The sequence below is a fragment of the Maniola hyperantus genome, chromosome 22 (assembly GCF_902806685.2).
Source record: "Maniola hyperantus chromosome 22, iAphHyp1.2, whole genome shotgun sequence".
NCBI lineage: Eukaryota > Metazoa > Arthropoda > Insecta > Lepidoptera > Nymphalidae > Maniola > Maniola hyperantus.
Window position 1 is genome coordinate 9,698,640 of NC_048557.2, and position 18,650 is coordinate 9,717,289.

Here is an 18,650-nt window from a genome sequence, read left to right on the forward strand (position 1 = left end):
TAGGCTAAGTTCATATGGCCGCGCGGCACCGCGCGCCGCCGCGCGATGTTAGAGTTCACATGACAGGGTATATACGAGCGCCAGTCTGGCATTAACATTGATATACAATGGACGTGGAGGAGGCAATTTGCTTGTGGATTTTATATAGAAGACTGAGACGTCGCAGAAGACGACAAAGGCGATACTGGGTGCATCCAATATTAAGTGACAGACTTTCTTCAAGCCTGTTTGTCACCTTATACCCTGAGTTGAGGTTACATGAAGAAAAATTTTTTAATTATTTCCGTATGTCAGTTGCAACCTTTGATTTTTTATACGATTTCATTGAAAATGATTTAAAATCCAGTGAAAATGCTGTAAGATATTGCATATCACCAAAAGAAAAACTCATTGTAACATTGCGGTAAGTTAACTGTTTATTAATCATAATCACAGTAAAAATTATAAAAAATAAGAAATTATGAGCGAGGCTTCTTGGCAAATTAACTTTTAGTTTAATTGAACAGATCTAATTCTTGAGAATCTTCGTATGACGGGTCACAAGTAACATCACCCGGGGGTGATGTTACTTGCGATGAACTTGTGGGAGGTGAAGTGTATGAACTAGTTGTATAGCCATATTGTGTTGATTCTCTATCAGAGTACTGCATTGGGTTGCTATATTGAGAACTTTGAAATGAAGCATGATAGTTTCTGGGTGGTCGTTGTGAGCTATATGAAGTAGACGGGTAGTTAAAATCTTCAAGTGGCTGTGCTCGTGTAGCTTGGTATCGTTCTAATAAATTATAAATTTCAATTTTCAGTTTTAAACGCCGGTTTTCAGGAACTTTTTTTATTTCCCTAACCAATGAAAGACAAAATAATTTATCTTCATCGTCATCTTTCTTTTCTGCTGCATTATTATTTCGAGTATTTATGCTTTGTTGTAAAAGATTTGCAAAATGTTCATCGGCAGGGTGAAGTTTGAATTTTTTCCGGAGCACATTTTCTGTTGAAGCTTGAACGCCGCTGCTGTTAACTGCACTATCCAAATCAGGATTCTCTGTAACTTCCGCAACATCAAGGCTGTTGTCAGTTTTTCGTTTCTGGACAACTTGTTTAAGAAATGACAATCTTTGGAAATACGCAAATGAAGATGGTGTTGATGCTGAGGAACCGGACTTCAAATGTTTTGTTTTCTTAAGTTCTTTTACATAGGCATCTCGTAAATTTTTCCATTTTTTTTGCAAAATCGATCCTAGAAAGTAAATAATTAATTATTAGTTTTCATTGCAAAACTATTGAAAAATGTTGTACGATACGGGTGCATAAAGAGTCCTTATGACCTACTTTATGCAAATTGTACTTTGTGCACTTTATGCTCACGTGCCACACTGTAAACACTCGCTATGAATGTGTTTTCTTTGTAGCACTTATTCAGTAAAGATTTACTTAAAAGAAATAGACATAGACATAGAATTAGGAATAGGAATAGGAGTAGGCATAGGAGTAAGTAGGGGTAGGAATAGGTATGGGAATAGGAATTTGACGAGGAATAGGAGTAGGAATAGAAATGGAATATTTATCGTGGCACGTGAGCATATGCACTTTATGCTCGCGTGCCACACTGTAAACACTCGCTATGCTTGTGTTTTCACTGTAGCACTTATTCGGTAAAGATCTACTTTATGCACGTGTATCTTAAATAACTATTATGTTACAGGTACCTAGCAACTGGTTCTTCATTTGCAGAGTTACAATATGGTTATAAAATTGGCAAGTCTACGATATCGGGTATAATTAAGCAAGTGTGCCAAGTTTTATGGAGAAATTTAAAAACTTTGGTCATGAGTCCACCAACAAAAGAAATCTGGACACAAATATCTATACAATTTGAAAATAAAGCATATTTTCCAAATTGTGTTGGAGCGTTGGACGGCAAACACGTTCGTTTAATACAGCCACCAGAATCAGGATCAATGTATTACAATTACAAACACTTTTTCTCATTAGTTTTAATGGCTTTATGTGATGCTAACTATTGCTTCATATGGATAGACGTTGGAGCTTACGGAAAAGACAGTGATTCGGGTGTTTTCAAGGAAACGTCATTATTCAAAAAACTCTCAGAAAATTCGTTGAACTTACCAGAGCCTAGATCTATCACAAATAATGAGAGCGATGCATTTAAACTACCATACGTAATTGTAGCTGACGAGGCTTTCGCTATGACTAAAAATTTGATGAGACCCTATGGTGGTAAAATGTTGTCAAAAGAAAAAAATATATTTAACTACCGCCTTTCTTTAGCACGAAGGTATGTCGAATGTACATTTGGCATAATGTGTAACAAGTGGCGTATCTTACACCGGCCAATAGACGTGAAGATAGATTTTGCTGTTGATATCGTCAAAGCTATTTGTGTTTTACATAACTTGGTAAGGATGAGAGATGGTATAAATCAGGATGATATGATCAATCCAGCGCCATTACCTAATGTGAATCCAACTAACAGTGGACGAGCAATCCATGAAGTAGATAATATTCGAACTAAATTCACAAATTATTTTGTTACTGAAGGTAAATTAGATTGGCAAGATAAAATGGTGTAATAGGTACCTACCTATGATTTTATAAAACTTATTTTAAATAAATAAAACTAATTAAAAAAAAAACTTACCCAAATTTTTCTTTTTTTCTTCGGAATCATCATTTTTGCAAAAAATTAAAACTAGTTCTTCCCAAGACCTTCTTTTTAATATTTTATTTGAATAATCCTTAGAGTTAAGATTCCAAATCGCATCTCTTTTTTCGATTTCGTCGATAAGCAAATCGATAGGCACAATGTCATCTTCGGTACTCATTGCATCGATCTATGTGTCTTTCCGTCTCAAGGCGCGCGGATCAACTGAACAGGTCGATACAGGTTTGAAATACTTGTGCCGCGCGGCAGCGCGCGGTTCTAGATCTTGCGCGCGGGTCAGAGCGCGCCGCGCGTTGGCGTGCGGTACCGCGCGGTAATGTAGACGATAATTATCGTTTATATTGATCTTGTGCCGCGCGGTTCGTAGTTCCGCGCGGTACCGCGCGGCCATATGAACTTAGCCTTATTTGCTGACTCAGCAGGAAATGTGTGAGATCACTCGATTTATTAATTCTTATGAAATTGTGTCGACGCCGGCCATGTTGGAGTATGAATTTTATTATCCGAGATATACTTTTCCTGTCATCCCGTCGTGTCAACATTGTGTCCGGTTGTATTGTGTGAACTATGAAGTGCGTGTAACAGACTATTTGTTTTCCAGTGATGTGTTTAATGCGGAATATTCGATGTATTATTGTACTTTTTGTCGCAAGCCATTATATAAATTTATGTCGGCGAATTAAATAATTTTTCTTTGCGAATTTTTTTATTTCTAAATTAAATAATCCATTTTGTGTCTATTATAAGCCTGAAAGTATTGCTCTAAATATATTGTTCATGTCTCCTTGTGCCATTTCTTGTAATTCTGTTACGATGGTGTTCCACATGGTGCTCTCGTTGTTTCCCTCCAGCAGGGCTAACATGTGCCGCATGAGATATCTCGCGAAGAGAGAGAGACATCTTGTCGATGTCTATGTCTACTGTTTTCCCGTTTACACTAACATGGTCGGCACGAGAGGCAATATTCTCGTCGAAGACTTGACTTTCTCGCGTAGACAAACCGATGTTTCGGTTTCACAAAATCATACGATATTCTAATGTTGCAACACCGATTTCGTTCATTCATTTTTGTCTGAAACCATCAGATTCAGTTTAGTCTGTGTTTAAAAATGACGTTTTATGACAATTTGACGTATTGAATTTGACGTTTTAACATTGAAATTTGACATAATGACATTGAGAACTTGTTTTTTAGGTTGTTTTTGAAAATGGAAAATAATAAGAAGTTGTAAGTAAATTAATTTGATGATATTATGGATATTATTAAGTGTACCTAGTAACCTACCTAGGTACTTAATATGGAGTCAAACATGAATTAATTAAACCACTATGTTTCAGTATCAGAAGCAACAAGGCACAAATCGCCTATTTGTGCCAGTTTATGGCCGGGCACCCAGCATTTGCTGCTGGGGATTATAGGACGCCTTTAGGGGCGTCCAGTTGTAATTCCCAGTGGGAAAAGTTGAAGCGCGAGCTAGACGAGCTCGGCCCGCAGAAATCGGTGGAGCAATGGAAAATTGTAAGTTGAAGTACCTACCTGTTTTCATTTGCATCAGTTACTAGTGGAATTCACTGGAAAGAGGTTTATTTGCACTTTACATAATATATCTGTAAGTAATTTCAAGTTGCTGAGATACGTATTTATCTGTATATATAAAATTCAAAGTCCTGACTGACTGACTGACCTACACCTAAACCACTGGTCCTAGAGACATGAAATTTGGAGGGTGTGTTCTTTGTAAAGAGTAGGTATCCACTAAGAAAGGATTTTTCGAAATCCTACCCCTAAATGGGTTAAATAGGGGTTTGAAATTTATGTAGTCCACGCGGACGAAGTCGCGAGCATAAGCTAGTAGAGATATAAAATTTTGTAGTGATTAACATTGTAAATAGTCCACTATAGAAAACATGACTACTATTTTGATAATTCGTTAATATTCACTGGACAGAGGTTAATTTGCACTGCAACTGTAAGTGCCATGGGCGTACCCAGCATTTACTTAAGGGTGGGGCAAAAGTAAGGAAACTCGACAAATAATAGAAATAAAATATTTTTTATTTATATCCTTATTTCAACAATAACCTGCGAGGATTCTGGCAAAATCTGTTTAAAATTTCGATTTCAAACTTATTTTGTGCTTCTAAAACCCTCTTCCTATGCGCACTCATCATGCAGAGGCCGACAAGTCGATTTTCTGTCATAGTTGACCGTAACCAAGTTTTCACTCTGCGTAAAGTGCTGAAGGACCTTTCGATAGTGCACGTTGTGCAGGGCTGTGCGAGTGAAATATGAAGCGCCTGTTTTATGGCTGGATAAAACAGCTGTGTTTCTTTAACTAGCGCAACCAATTCCATTTCCTTCAGTTCGCTCTGTGCCATATTTTTTTGTTCCCACATATTATACCACAGTTCTGCTTCACTAAGAAAACCACTTAAATTATAATAACTACAAAAAGGTTCTGTTTTTTTAATAAAATCTTGATATGACATTTGAAGCATTATGTGAGGGTGCAATGTAAGCAGTGAGTACGCAGGTAAATTGTCCTCGGAAAAACGTTGCTCTAGAGACAAAATTAAAGAATCAAGGTAGGGAATCATTAATGATCTCTTCCAAAACTCGCTAGGAGTCTGTGCCGGACGATTTGCACGATGTGTCTGCCGATTTGTAATCCGTGGCATTCTCAAATCTGTTTCAAGATCGTCAGCGATTGACTCTGCTTCGGCTATCAAACTTTCGCTTTGAACATCGGCAGTTTCACGGTGTTTTCTCAAGGTGTCCGTTATTCTTTTTATATGGTTTGCACACTGAAGCAAATCTATACTTTTCGACTGCAGAGCATTCACTATCGGTTGCAACTGTGCAGAATATTTTGCTATGAGGCAAACACTAACAATGAATTCAGAATTTGTAGCTGCGCAATGTAACTGAAAAGCAGATTTTCTGGTTGCATTGTTGCCGTCTGTTGACAGTGTTGAAAGGGCTTTCACCACCTGGACATAGTGCTCCTTAAAAATGGCAATACTTTTATATTTCTGAGACCAACGGGTTTCACAGAACATTGGTATATTTGGTACACATTTTCGACGAAGGCCCGATTCTCGAAAAAATTTAATTATTTCTTTTATTGTAGTAACTGTATTTCGTATTACTGCTATTTGGTTAAGGTCATGCACAACTAAGTTCAATTTGTGACTAGCACAGTGAAAAAATAGTGCTTTTTGATATTTTTCTCGTAAAATTTTCTGAACACCACCATCCTTGCCTGACATAGTTGAACATCCATCATACCCTTGCCCTACGCACTTTTCTGGATACAGACCCGTGTTTACAAAGAAGTTGTCGATATTAGAGGCTATAGATTTTGCATCCATAGCAGATAATTCCACAAAACCTAGAAATTCTTCACAAACCACCATCTTTTCTTCATCAAAAAATCTGACACCAATGGAAAGTTGCTCTTTTCCAGATACATCGCAGCTCTCGTCTGCCAAGATACTATAGGCATGTGCCTTCTTTACTTCAGCTATAATATCGTCTCTAATGACATCTCCGCATAGATCAATTATTTCATTCTGAATTCTCGGTGAAGTGTATGTGGCATTTTTGGCACCGCTTTCTATATGTTCTTTCATTATCTGGTCACCAGATTCAATTTTAAGTTTTATAAGGTCTTCAAAAACGCCTTCATGTTGTCCTTTACCTCTCAGAGGTAGGTCATGCGTACCACAGAATATCACGGTCGAAATTATTGAAGCTAGCACTTTTTTTTTTAGCATCTATTTCTTTTTGATGTGCAGATATCAGCTGGACATCAACCGGCATATTTTCAACAAAACATTTCGCAGCTGTTGCCGATGATTTGTGGCATTGAGATGACGCATGAGTTTTTGCGAATTCGTGCATATCCTTATAACGAGTAAAAGGTCTCACCATAAACGAACCTTGCATATTAGTTAATGTTGGTGGAAACAACACACAATAAATGCACAACGCGCCCTTTAATGTTTGAGAATACGCTAACCAAGGAGCATATTGCGCCAACCAGCTGTGCTTAAATTTTCGTTTTAATTGCACAGCGTCCTTAGCAAAGTCATAACTTGGTGGTGGAATCCAACAATTTTTTAAAATTTCTAGTTTTTGAGAAGAGGTCATATTATATGAACGACCTAGCCATTGGCCCACGTCATTCGAACAGTAGATTTTATCCTGTGTATCAGAACTAGACGGTAGCAATACAGGAACCGGTGCAGGTGGTACAGTTGAACTAGTACTGGCGACGCCATCGCTAGCGGTTGCTACGTTCTTCTGCTTCGAGTCTTCTCCGCCGCTATCACTGTCACCACTACTTTTATCTGCCTGTTTTCTTTTCTGATTCTTTCTCCCTGAAAATGAGTAGGTATAATTAGATTAGATTTAGGCCAACCTGAATCCTGAACATTTTATTTTAAAATCACCAGTTAAATAGGTTTTAGATGGTTGGATCCTCGGTAGCTTAGTGACTAAAGCGTCGGACTCGGATTGTCTGTGGACGCAGGTTTGACTCCTGATTTGAGAGCTGAATCCTAAGAGTTTTGTCAATACTTTACAATTTTACTGTAGTGAAGTTTGTATTGTATCTATGAGCTATACGTCTACCAAAACGATTTTGAATTTAGTAATAGCACCGAATAAATAAACGACTGAACAACAGTTCAGTACATGTGTGTGACCTCTAGGCTCTAACCGACGGATTCACGAACGCGAGCCGAGTGGCCCCAAACGCGGCTTCGACGAAAACGAGCGGCCCAAATATCAGAACGGCGAGAGTTGCAGTCAAAGGCGAGCGACCGCCACGAGTTCTTAATATTTTTCTACTTCGAGAATTATTATTGAAGTCAATGCAAAGGCAAAATTAATACTTCATACCTGTAGTGCAAGTATAAACACATACACATAACTACATAAAAACTAACATTTTATCCATATTTTTGTGTGACTACCTACCACGCAATAATAGGCTAATAAAATTGAAGCTCCTTGGGATCTGTTAATAGTAAATGTTATCTTATAAATAAGTAGGTAGGTATAATAATAAAACCTTTCTTAGTAGGTACACTATAACACTACCCACCCACCTGATTTCTCCGCTAATTAATCCAACCACATCAAAGGCGAAATACTAAAACTAAATTACTTAGGTATGTTAAGTACCTAAAACATTTCAGGAATAATAATAATAACAGTCACGTACCTTGTGCAGAACTAAAAAAGTTTCTTATATCCATTTCAAGCCAGCCAATTGCAATTTATTTTATCACTTATTCTATTTTTTATTTATTCGGACAGAGCAACTATTTAGAATAGTTAGCACTATTCACTCACAAGCAGAAACAAACATATTAAGTCATTTCGCTCTAAAATACAATTATAACATAACAAATAAATTTTTTTTTTTTTTTTTTAATACAATAAAACTTAAAGCTAGCCTTATCTAATTACTATATAAATCATGACCGCGTGGAATGGTGCCAAGAATACTGGCTGCATTTCCGCGCTGGACAGCCAGGCTGATCCGCTGCGCAAAAAATGAGCCAGCCCTTCTGTCACCAGTTGAGGCTATTAATCGCGGTGAAATGTCTCGTAAAAAATTTTTAGCACTAAGACTCCATGGCCCCAGGGTCTCCACGGCAAACGGCACAAAAATGTAACTCTCTATAAGAGAGGCATACTTGCGCCGCTTGCCGTTTTCAGCTGTTTCTGCTGCGGCTCCCGGTCTTGATGCTGTCTTCCTGATATGACACGGGGCCAATGTGTCAACGCAAGTTGCGTCCCACATTAGCGCCCGTCCCCGTTCCCAGGGAACCAGCGTCAATCCATCAGGTCTCTTGCCATCATCCCGACTAATCCCTGCCGGCTCAATGAGCGCAGGAATATTTATGGTGGCAAGAGCTCTTTTAATTGTATCGTTAAGAGAGCCATGCCTAAACAGCCTACCGGAGCTCCTTTGGCAAGAGAGTCCGTGGATTCCAAATTTATCAACCTCTTTTCCACACGGACATCTGTGCTGATGGCACAGTGGTGTTCCCAATCTGAGACCTAGAGCCACACGAAAACTTTCGTTATCTAAAAGTGTGCCGAGATTTTTTGATGGCAAGGCATGCAGCCAATACCCAGATTCCTTTTCGGATAATGCTAGAAGCCTGGCACGATCTCTGTCACTTGTAAGATTTTGAACCAAATTCGTATGTGTCAGTTGAACCAATGGCAAATCCCAAAGTTTTTGTGTAGTACGTTCCTTCGGGATGTCGACATTGGGACATCTGACCTTCCAACTCTCTAGGGCCTCTGTGGCATAGGTCAATGATGAATTGGATTTGAGAATTTGAGAGCTAAGCTCTTTTATACTATGCACAGAGGACAGAAAAGCCGGAAGAGCTACACTGGAAATTTTCCTCACGCCGATGCCACCGTACTTGACCGGTAAAGTTGCTTGGTTCCAGGAGTGCTCATCAAAAGTTAAATTTAGAATTTGTTCTAGTGTACTTTTAAGGGTGGCATCCATGTTATCGAGTAGTCCATGAAATTTCCAAATTGGGCTCGCGCGGAGAATGTAAATTAATTTAGGTACAAAAAGGCAATATTTTAGGATCGAAAATGCAATGTGAGAATTTAAAGTGCCCAATTTGTCGGTATTAGCCGAAAATGTTCTGACTTTTTGATCCAAGAGTGGTTGTATGGATTCATTATAAAGAGGAGCACCGAGAAGGCAAAGTGAACGTTTATCAAGTATTTTAATATTAGGTGAAATTTCATTGAATAATTCAGAGGCCAATAGAATTCTTTCTTGCGACAGTTTTTCTGTAAAAAACAATTCGCATTTCGAAAAATTAAGTTCTAAACCAATTTTCCCAAACTGTTGCTTAATATGATTAAGATCTTTTAGAACGTCATCCACGTTGCCCCCAATGGTTCCATCATCAAGATACCATATGTTAAATTTAGATGTTAAATTTGAGATATGGTTATGGATCCCTAAGCTGAACAGGGCCGGACCTAAAGGATCCCCCTGCTGAACGCCTACAGAAGACTTAATCTCCAAAGAATAATTTAGAAGCAGAGCTGTAACATTGCCAAACATATGGGTAAATTTCAGGAAGTTGCGTTGAGACTTCTGTCAGCAAAGTTGCCCTGTCCAAAGAATTAAAAGCATTCTTTACATCTACTTTCAGCAGTACCTCAACCTCGCCATTCGTTAAGAAAGTACGAGCCGAATGAACTGCTGCTTCACAACCTCCTTTACTGCCGAATCCAACTTGAATAGGTTGGAATTTATCCTTTAGGGTAGAGACTATGTGACTACACGCTAATTTTGACGCCAAATAAATTAAACATAAAAAAACAATGAAACTCAGCGTGTGGTGTCCGTGTCGGTGCAATATACGAGTCGAATGGAATCGGCATTCGGCGTGCGAAGGAGGGGCGCGGGCGGCGAGGCGCGATTTAAAGAACTTCGGTGGTCGGTCGCACTCGCAAGTCGCACTCACTCACGAAGGCTTGGAAACGGAATTCGCGCGCTCAGTTCACCGACACTGCATTGTCTCGCGCGGTAAATTTGAATTTATATTGAAGGATAATTAATTTTGTAACTTCACGTAATTAGCTTTATGTACAGAATTTCTTCAAGTGAGAGGGTGGGGCAAGTGCCCCACCTTGCCCCACCGTGGGTACGCCAATGGTAAGTGCAAATATTGATATTTGTAATAAATCAATGCTATATTTGTCAAAATCTAAAAGTTATGTTGAACATAAATATTCATTCATATACTATTGCAATTTCCTTAAGATATACAGAGAAGTGCAGTAATTTAACAACTTTTTGTTTCAAGTGCTGGCGTGACCAGAAACGCAAGGCCCGAGAAGAGGGTGGAGCCGTAACAAAGGCCCGGAATGCTACCGGGAATTGTGTGGAGATGCCTCCAATTTCAGACAATGCAGTGCATGTTCTGAATACAATTGGCCAGGAGATGGCAGTGGGTTGTGGTCCTGAGGAGTCACCAATTGGTGTAAGAAATATATACAGGGTGGGCCAAGAATTCGTTAACATTTAAATGTAACTTACCGCGCAAACTATTGCCGTGCGGGGCGCGGGCGCGGGCGGGGGCACTAGCTCGCTTCTTGGAAATTTAGTCGCAATGGATCGCTTCACGGGGCCGCAACGCGCTTACTGCGTGAAACAGTTTTATTTAAACAACTTTTCGCTCATTACTGTGAGACGCTTATTTCGCGTTGAATATGGTTTACACGACTTAAGTCAGTGTCCAAGTGCTCCTTTAATAAAGAAATGGGTGAAGAAGTTCGAAGAGACGGGATCTACACTAAATGTGAAACAAACCGGCGGCCCGCGGACTTCTCGGAGCGAAGAGAACGTGCAGCAAGTTTCCGCTTCTGTTCGACGTGATCCAGATTTATCGACACGCAAACGTTCGGCTGAATTAGGATTATCCCGCACATCATTACGCCGTATTTTGAAATTAGATTTGAAATTACATCCATATAAGATCCAGCTAGTGCAAGAACTAAACCCTAATGATTTAAATTTGCGTAAGTCATATGCCGAAACAATGTTAACTCGATTCAGTAATTTTCACAACATCTTATTCTCTGACGAAGCCCATTTCCACCTAAATGGACATGTAAACAAACAGAATTGCAGGTATTGGAGCAGCGAAAATCCTAAAGCTAAACATGAGAGGCCACTTCACTCTCCCAAGGTAACTGTATGGGCTGCAATTTCAGCAAAAGGAATCATCGGACCTTACTTTTTTGAAGATTCTCGAGGCCGTTCAGTTACTGTTAATTCTGCCGAGTATGTGAAAATGTTACGGGAGTTCTTAGCACCGATGCTACTGGAATTTGCTGGCTATAATCGTAACACATGGTTTCAACAAGATGGAGCCACGTGTCACACATCGAACGAGTCCTTGCCGGTGGTCAAAGACATGTTTCCGGAAAAGCTGATATCCAGACGGGGTGACATCCCATGGCCACCCAGAAGTCCAGATCTATCACCAGCAGACTTCTTTTTATGGGGTTATTTAAAGAGTCGTGTCTACATTGATAAACCGAATACACTGCGTCAACTTAAAGAAAAAATCATCGAAGAGATGTCGGCGATCTCGCGGCCTCTTTGCAGAAGAGTATTCGAAAACTTTAGGACTCGCTTAGATGAGTGCAAAAACCGAAACGGTGGTCATTTAGACGAAATAATTTTTAAAAAATAAATTACAACTAATTAGCTTTCTCGTAAATAAACGATTTCTAAAATATGTTAAATGGTTTTTTTTATACGATTTTTTCAAATGTTAACTAATTCATGGCCCACCCTGTACATACATATATCATGATCAACCCCGCTACTGAGTCTCTTCTCAGATTGAAAAGGATCTAGACTCTAGGCCACCACGCTGGCCCTGTGCAGATTGGCAGACTTCACACGCCTTTGAGAACACGGAAAACTGCATGCCGGTTTCCTCACGATGTTTTCTTTCATAGTTAAAGTGATATTTAAATTGCTTAAAAAGCTCATAACTTTGGAAAGTTGATTTGCATGCCCACGATCAAACCCACAACCTCCACCCGACTCCCAAATAGGAGGCAGACTTGTTAACCGCTAGACTACCACGGCTATGCACATTGCAGGCTCTCAATCTATTTCTAGACATTTATTTTTTCAATTTTGCATAATTTGTTAAAGCATAGCAAGTTAGAATTTACACTGAGTACCTATTGTATTTAACTGTGTTTACTTTCCTCTTTCTTTTAGTTCACTTAGGAGACCACAACTCCACTGCCAGCTCTTGGCCAGTTGCAAGCAGAACATGCACTAGAACTGGTGGCATTCCCCAGCACCTCGGGCATGCAAAATGTGGTTCCACATCAACAAGGACCACAAACTGGTCAGCGCCCAGCACCATCAAGCGGTCAAAAGAGCCGAGCTCGAAAAGTCTTGCCACATGATCGATTTTTAGCAGCTCAATTGGAGAGCAATAATTTAGCAAAAGTAAGATAATCTTTAGAATGGACAAATGTATTCTGCCTTTATATCCATAGTTTGTTGATGGTGTAGCTACAGTCTATTGTGTATTTGTTTGGTTTAAGGCAGCGAACGCAAGCAAACGTGTTACGCGAAGAAGCAAATGTATATATATATACGTATTCTTCTTCGAGTCTCGGCAGTTTTTTCGCGCCAACTTCCCGAGCGTGTTACGCAGTATATAAGGCCGACGGAGCGCCATAATATTATCAGTCATGAACGAGAAACCGATATACTATTACCGGTAGCGTTTCTTTCATAGAACCCAGAAAGCCGGGCATGCTAGTCGGAACTCATACTAATCAATAATATCACACTATAAAAATTAATAAATATTCCATGAAGTTTGAATTCCGCGCGTCTTGGAATTTGTCAGATTTGCCGAAGGTCATTGCGCCCACCGGCAGGCGAACGCAGCGCTCGGCCGGGTCCGGCGTCGCCCGTCGCCGCTAGCCTGCCTGCGAGTTGCGAGTTTCCATCTCGCTCTAATCGAATGAATTTGTTCCTGGGTTTTTTTGTGGTCTTCTAACCTATTAGAAATGTTTGCTGTTTACGCTATATCTAAAAATAGTAGTATAGCGTTTTGTTCCCGTAAAAAAGCCAGGCTTGCTAGAATTTGCGCATGCGTGAATTTTGAGAGTGCGCGGCTATTGGTTGATTTCTCCGAGTAAATAATTACTTGTTAGTTGTTTCATGTTTGTTTTTTTTGGTGGTCCGCGGTCAGGCTAATAATTTGAAAAATAATCGTAAATTTTGTACAAAATGAGTGTTGATTTAGTCAGTGTTGTTCCTTGTGACAATTTAAAGTGTGTGCAAAGATTATTGACCGAAAACAAGGTAAAGCTTTTAACTTTTGAAGAGAAAAAACAGCTCATAACTTCATCAAAACCTACTCCTGACTTGTGTATTTCTCAAATTAGTAAAACCCATAAAAGACATAATTCATTCTGTAGCCGATGTTATTAAATCTCGAATCGAGTTCGAGATCAATACGACACAATTTGTTTTAGTTATTATTGACGAAACACCCGATGTGAGCAATAGAGAGCTAACTTCGTTTTGTAGAAATATCGTTTTGATTTAGTACCTATATAAATAATAAGTATTTTTAGGATACCGTACTTAAAAAGGAATAAAGAACCCTTATGGCATCACTTTGTTGTCTGTCTGTCTGTCTGTCGTGTCTGTCAAGAAAACCTATAGGGGTACTTCCCGTTGACCTAGAATCATGAAATTTGTTAGGTAGGTAGGTCTTGTAGCACAAGTAAAGGAACAAATACGAAAACCTTGAAGTTATGGATACATCACAAAAAAAATGTGCAAAATGTCGAAAAAATACGACTGTATTACGGAACCCTCAGTGCACGAGTCTGACCTCTCAAGCAATCGGTTTTTTTCAAAGCCACCGTGTATGCCATTGCTGACATGTCTGTTCATTCCGTCTAGGAGTAGTATGCCTTCTGTGTGCTTTGTAGAACTCGCCAAGACTACATATTATGTAAAAGAAGACAGAAGGATAGGATGGATGGGTCATGGGCTTACGCTGGGAATGCAGTCAGTTAGTGGTCTCGGCACGCGCCTGACTATTACCACATCATAACGACTGCGAACATCGAAGAAGACTTAAAGAGTAAGCAACCTTATCCTCTTGTACATTTTAAAAATGAAACGTGTTATGACAAATGTGGACTCAGACGACGAAACGGCGAACTGAAAAGACCGAGAGAGGTGACATCCGATCATCAGAAGACGAGTCCTCCAGCTCCTCCTCCAACAGAAGAAGGAGAAGATGTGACGGGCATAATCGATTGGAAGAGGGTGAGGGAAGAGAAGGCCTTGAATTATGTGCTGGAACAGAGGGGACTGGGGTCGCTGAAAGAAATGACGGATACCGAGTCGTATGGGGAAACGGACGAGTCAGAAGATACTCTGACGGGGGAGGCAGCACAGAAAGGCCTGGAAAAGGCGTTCCAGACGTGGAGGGAACAATATGTCCAGTCGGTACATATACCACCACATCTGGAGACGAAATGCAGCCAATTTATAACAGACCTTACAAACTCATCGCTCACCATCAAGGACGTCGAAGACGGCATTGGCACATCGTATACGTCAGTCCAAATCGACAGTGGGGCTTTAACTCTAGACTGGGACGAACTATTCGAGAAGGAGGCTACAAGACAACAAGCATTAACTGCCTGTCTTGTATACGCGAGTATCTTTATTCCGGCGATGGTCGTCAAGTATTTTATATGTTAAAGCCGATGGATGTTGGAGCAAAAGGTCATATAAAAATAATTACTCTGCTCTATCTGGGGCCGCTGCCATTATTGGTAAAAATACTGGAGATATTCTTTTTCGCTATTAAAAACAAATATTGTCAAGTGTACGCAAAGACAGAAAAGGATAAAATTGAAAAAAAGACCACTTTTGCATAAAAATTGTAATGGACCTTCGACAGGCATGGAGAGCCAAATATTTGTTGAAGGCTTCAAACAATCTGTTGAGGAGCATGGTCTAATTTATGGTAGATTTATTTCAGTGGCAACTCGAGTACTCATTCTAGAACATTGGAGAGTTGAGAAAGTGGAGTGACGAAACCATCTTTTAAGAAACTTCTGCAACAAACTACACCCACTGACAATAGATATTAAACCGTAAATTAATTACTAAAAAAAATATTTTTTTCCATCCGAGCAACAATTTTGCAAAAGTATTAAAAAACATAAAGTTAATTAGCCTCAATAGCTCAATCGGTAAAGGAGTGGACTGAAAAAAACCGAAAGGTCGACCGGTTCAAACCCCGCCCGTTGCACTATTGTGGTACCTACTCCTAGCACGAGCCTGACGCTTAGTTGGAGAGGAAAGTGGAATATAAGTCATTTAATATGGCTAATATTCTTTAAAAAAAATAAAAATCAGACGTTCAATTACTTTTTTACGTCCTCTTGTTATGTCATCAACACACTTTTGGTAAACATTCTAAATCCAAACCCCATTTTTGTGACAAAATAGGAATAGATGACGTAAATAAATATTTTTTTCAGTACTATGTGGCAAAAAATCTACATTAATGAATTGGCTGCTCACTCAAGGAGCTTATCATATGAAGTTCATAGCAATGCTGTTGAAAATTTTCACAGCATTGTAGCAAAGTTTGTGGGAGGAAAAAGAAAAAAAATTTCAAAAAAGAAAAAATCTTATAAAACGCGATGTCTAGCAGCGACAGTTGCATTAAAAAAAAGACTGTATCCAGGCTATACAAATCCTTGAATGAAGGGAGAAGTCCCAAGGGAAGGCTGGCGCTGCTAGAACGTCAAAGAATTTAAAAAAAAATGATGTATCAAACACAGGTACCAATGGATCCGTTGCAGATGCATTTCTTTAAATTTGCCATCTCCCTCTCCACTACCCAGCACAAACGAAGATGTACCATACGTGTTTTTGGGTGATGTGATTTCGCATTAAGATTTTACTAGTTGGTAAAATAAAATATTAAAAATTTGAACCATTGTCCATCCATTCGTCCGATTTTTAGGTATTATATTTTGCTTAGGTTGGTTAATGTTTTTATTTACTTTTTTGTCTTCAGGTATGGACCAAAATACTTGCCACAACGCATTTGTGACCACAACACGCCGTCGTTTAAATGCAGTAAACTGACGATGTCTAATTTGCTTAAAATACATAAGAATTTTTATGCACATTCAAGCAAAAAAGAACAAGATGCTATTCTCTTAAAATACTGCTCAATTACAGCAACAAATCAAAACAAGAAAAATTTCACAAGTATAAAGGAAAAAACAGACAATAATTAAATATGGAGTAATCGCCGATAAGCAGAAGATACGGTAAATCTCATTTTTTTACCATCCGCAATGATCGCAACAAAGATAGCATTGTCGCTATGATGGCGCGTGAATGGGACATAAATAGGGTATATTATTTGCATTTCTTTCTTCCCTGTACGCAACCACATATATGTCCGTTCCTTTTACATCTTAATTCCTAACTCCTATGACTTCAGTGCAAAAATTTCGCCGTGAAAGAAAGTCACTGCGCCGGAGTGACATACATCGAGTTGTGAGCTTATACAAGGCGCCATTAGCGTGTGTGGTTGTGAAATAACCTTAATTCGATAATCGTGCGCATAAAATTATCCAAAAATCATCAAAAACTAAGACCTGGCCAGGCTGAAGATGCAAAATAAGTGTTTGGTGCAACATGTGAGAAGGTGACTTTAAAATTCACAACTTCATCAAACTCTGAGTTCATCCTATGTTATTCTAGACGTCCCATTTCCTAGCTATTTCCTTGTTTTGAATGCTACTTATTTTCGGGGAAAAATTAATTTAAACCGCTTAAATCTACAGTCCACTTTTAAAGTTAAATAAATATCGAAATAAGTCGTACCGCTTCAAATATGGTCCAATTCCGTTTTCCCCATAATTAATTTTTGGAGTTTACCAAATGGGATTATTATTAGTGCTTGGTGCCTGATTTTCCCGGCTATCTATATATTTTTCCAAAAGTGTTGCGACCTCAGATTTCCGCGGTATATCTCTTTTTGCTTTTCTTTTCCTCATGTCAGCAAACATTGCTGATGCATTCGATGGTGGAGTCGAACTTATCGTAAATACGTCATTATTCTCGGTATTAGACATATTTGACACATCTTCGATGGTTTCCAGGTTGCTCATGACTTTTCTTTCAGAAAAGAGAAGCCATCTGTTGTTCAAATCGCCATCTTCTTTAATGACGACGCTTCATCTCCACTTTTCCGTCTTCTGTCTCTTGAGACCTCTATTGTATCCATATCGCAACGATTTCCATCTTTTAGCTGAAAATACAGATAGCTATTATGACTCTTCGTCATAATATATAGATTTTTCTACGATTTTAAACTCAAACATCTCAGAATGTATATCACTTACGACTTTTTATCATGGAATGCTTTTTGATTGTAATCACTTAATCTGTAAACGCGGCGCTCAAGGTGTAAGAGTTTTTGCCCTATTTAAGTTGGACTTATTAGTTTCTGGAAGTCTGACACATTTTGTGTAGTCAACGTTATTTTTATTTAAGGGGTATAACCCACATTTTCGAAAGCCGTTTTTAATGGTCTCGTTAGTTGATCGAAGTGAAAGTCTCATTAAGAATTTCACAAAAATTAAGTTTTGTAACGGTTTTGTTTACGTTCTCAGGTCGAACCTGCCAGTTCCTTACTGTATTTTTCCAGTTTTGCTTCAGCGGCCTAAATACGCTTGTGTCAGCCGGCTGAAGCATATGAGTTGAGTTAGCTGGTGCGACATATGTATAATATTATGCCATTTCTGTCAAAAAACTCACTCGAAGGGTAAGTCATGTGAGACTGTGCACATCTATAAATAGAATTACAGGCTTTTGATACAGCTTTTGACTATCCAATTATTTAAATCACTACATAAATATTCATAGAAGACTTCGCTCTTCATCCAACCGCTTTCAATGATAATATGCCAGAATCATGGCATAATCAATGATGGCCTTAGGGGGTCTTTATTTTGTTTAATTACATATATGTTTTTGTATCCTCTAGGTCCCAAAACTTTACCGCTCTTTAGTCTGGTTCTTCAAATATGTCCAAAGCGTCAATAGACACCATATTATAATCTCTCAGCTCTTTGAACCACGACCTTATTCGGGTCTCTGTTACTGCGGCTCGGGCATTGTTAATGCCTTCTGGTACTCTAATACGAATTTCGGGATGTCGTTTTAAGAAACTGTGGTACCAAGTATCACCTAGCTTTCCGTCCTTAAAAGGGGTCTTAATCCCAGAATCGCGAATAATTTTGGATACATTTTCTAGTAGATCTTGTTTAGTTAGTGGAAATCCACATTTAGCCATGTTTATA

General features: G+C 39.0%; 2 protein-coding genes and 1 long non-coding RNA gene across 6 annotated transcripts in view; 1 reads left to right on the forward strand and 2 right to left on the reverse strand.

Annotated features, from left to right (window-relative positions):
• Nucleotides 1-18,650, reverse strand: part of LOC138403942 (uncharacterized) — a 36,018-nt gene that overhangs the window by 6,426 nt on the left and 10,942 nt on the right. For 3 of the 4 annotated variants that reach the window (XR_011238064.1, XR_011238063.1, XR_011238061.1), the window contains exon 1: nucleotides 3,086-5,310. This is a non-coding gene — a long non-coding RNA (uncharacterized lncRNA). Of the gene's footprint in view, nucleotides 1-3,085; nucleotides 5,311-18,650 lie in introns of those variants that run through there. The other variant, XR_011238062.1, reaches the window with a different exon arrangement.
• On the forward strand, nucleotides 108-2,636 carry LOC117992875 (uncharacterized). Its single transcript, XM_034980587.2, has 2 exons — nucleotides 108-403; nucleotides 1,703-2,636. The coding sequence occupies exons 1-2, from the start codon at nucleotides 108-110 to the stop codon at nucleotides 2,589-2,591; spliced, it is 1,185 nt and encodes a 394-aa protein (XP_034836478.1). The 3' UTR covers nucleotides 2,592-2,636.
• On the reverse strand, nucleotides 403-2,843 carry LOC138403933 (uncharacterized). Its single transcript, XM_069506282.1, has 2 exons — nucleotides 2,660-2,843; nucleotides 403-1,237 (listed from the first exon to the last, which is right to left on the reverse strand). Exons 1-2 carry the CDS (start codon nucleotides 2,841-2,843, stop codon nucleotides 495-497), a joined length of 927 nt encoding a protein of 308 aa, XP_069362383.1. The 3' UTR covers nucleotides 403-494.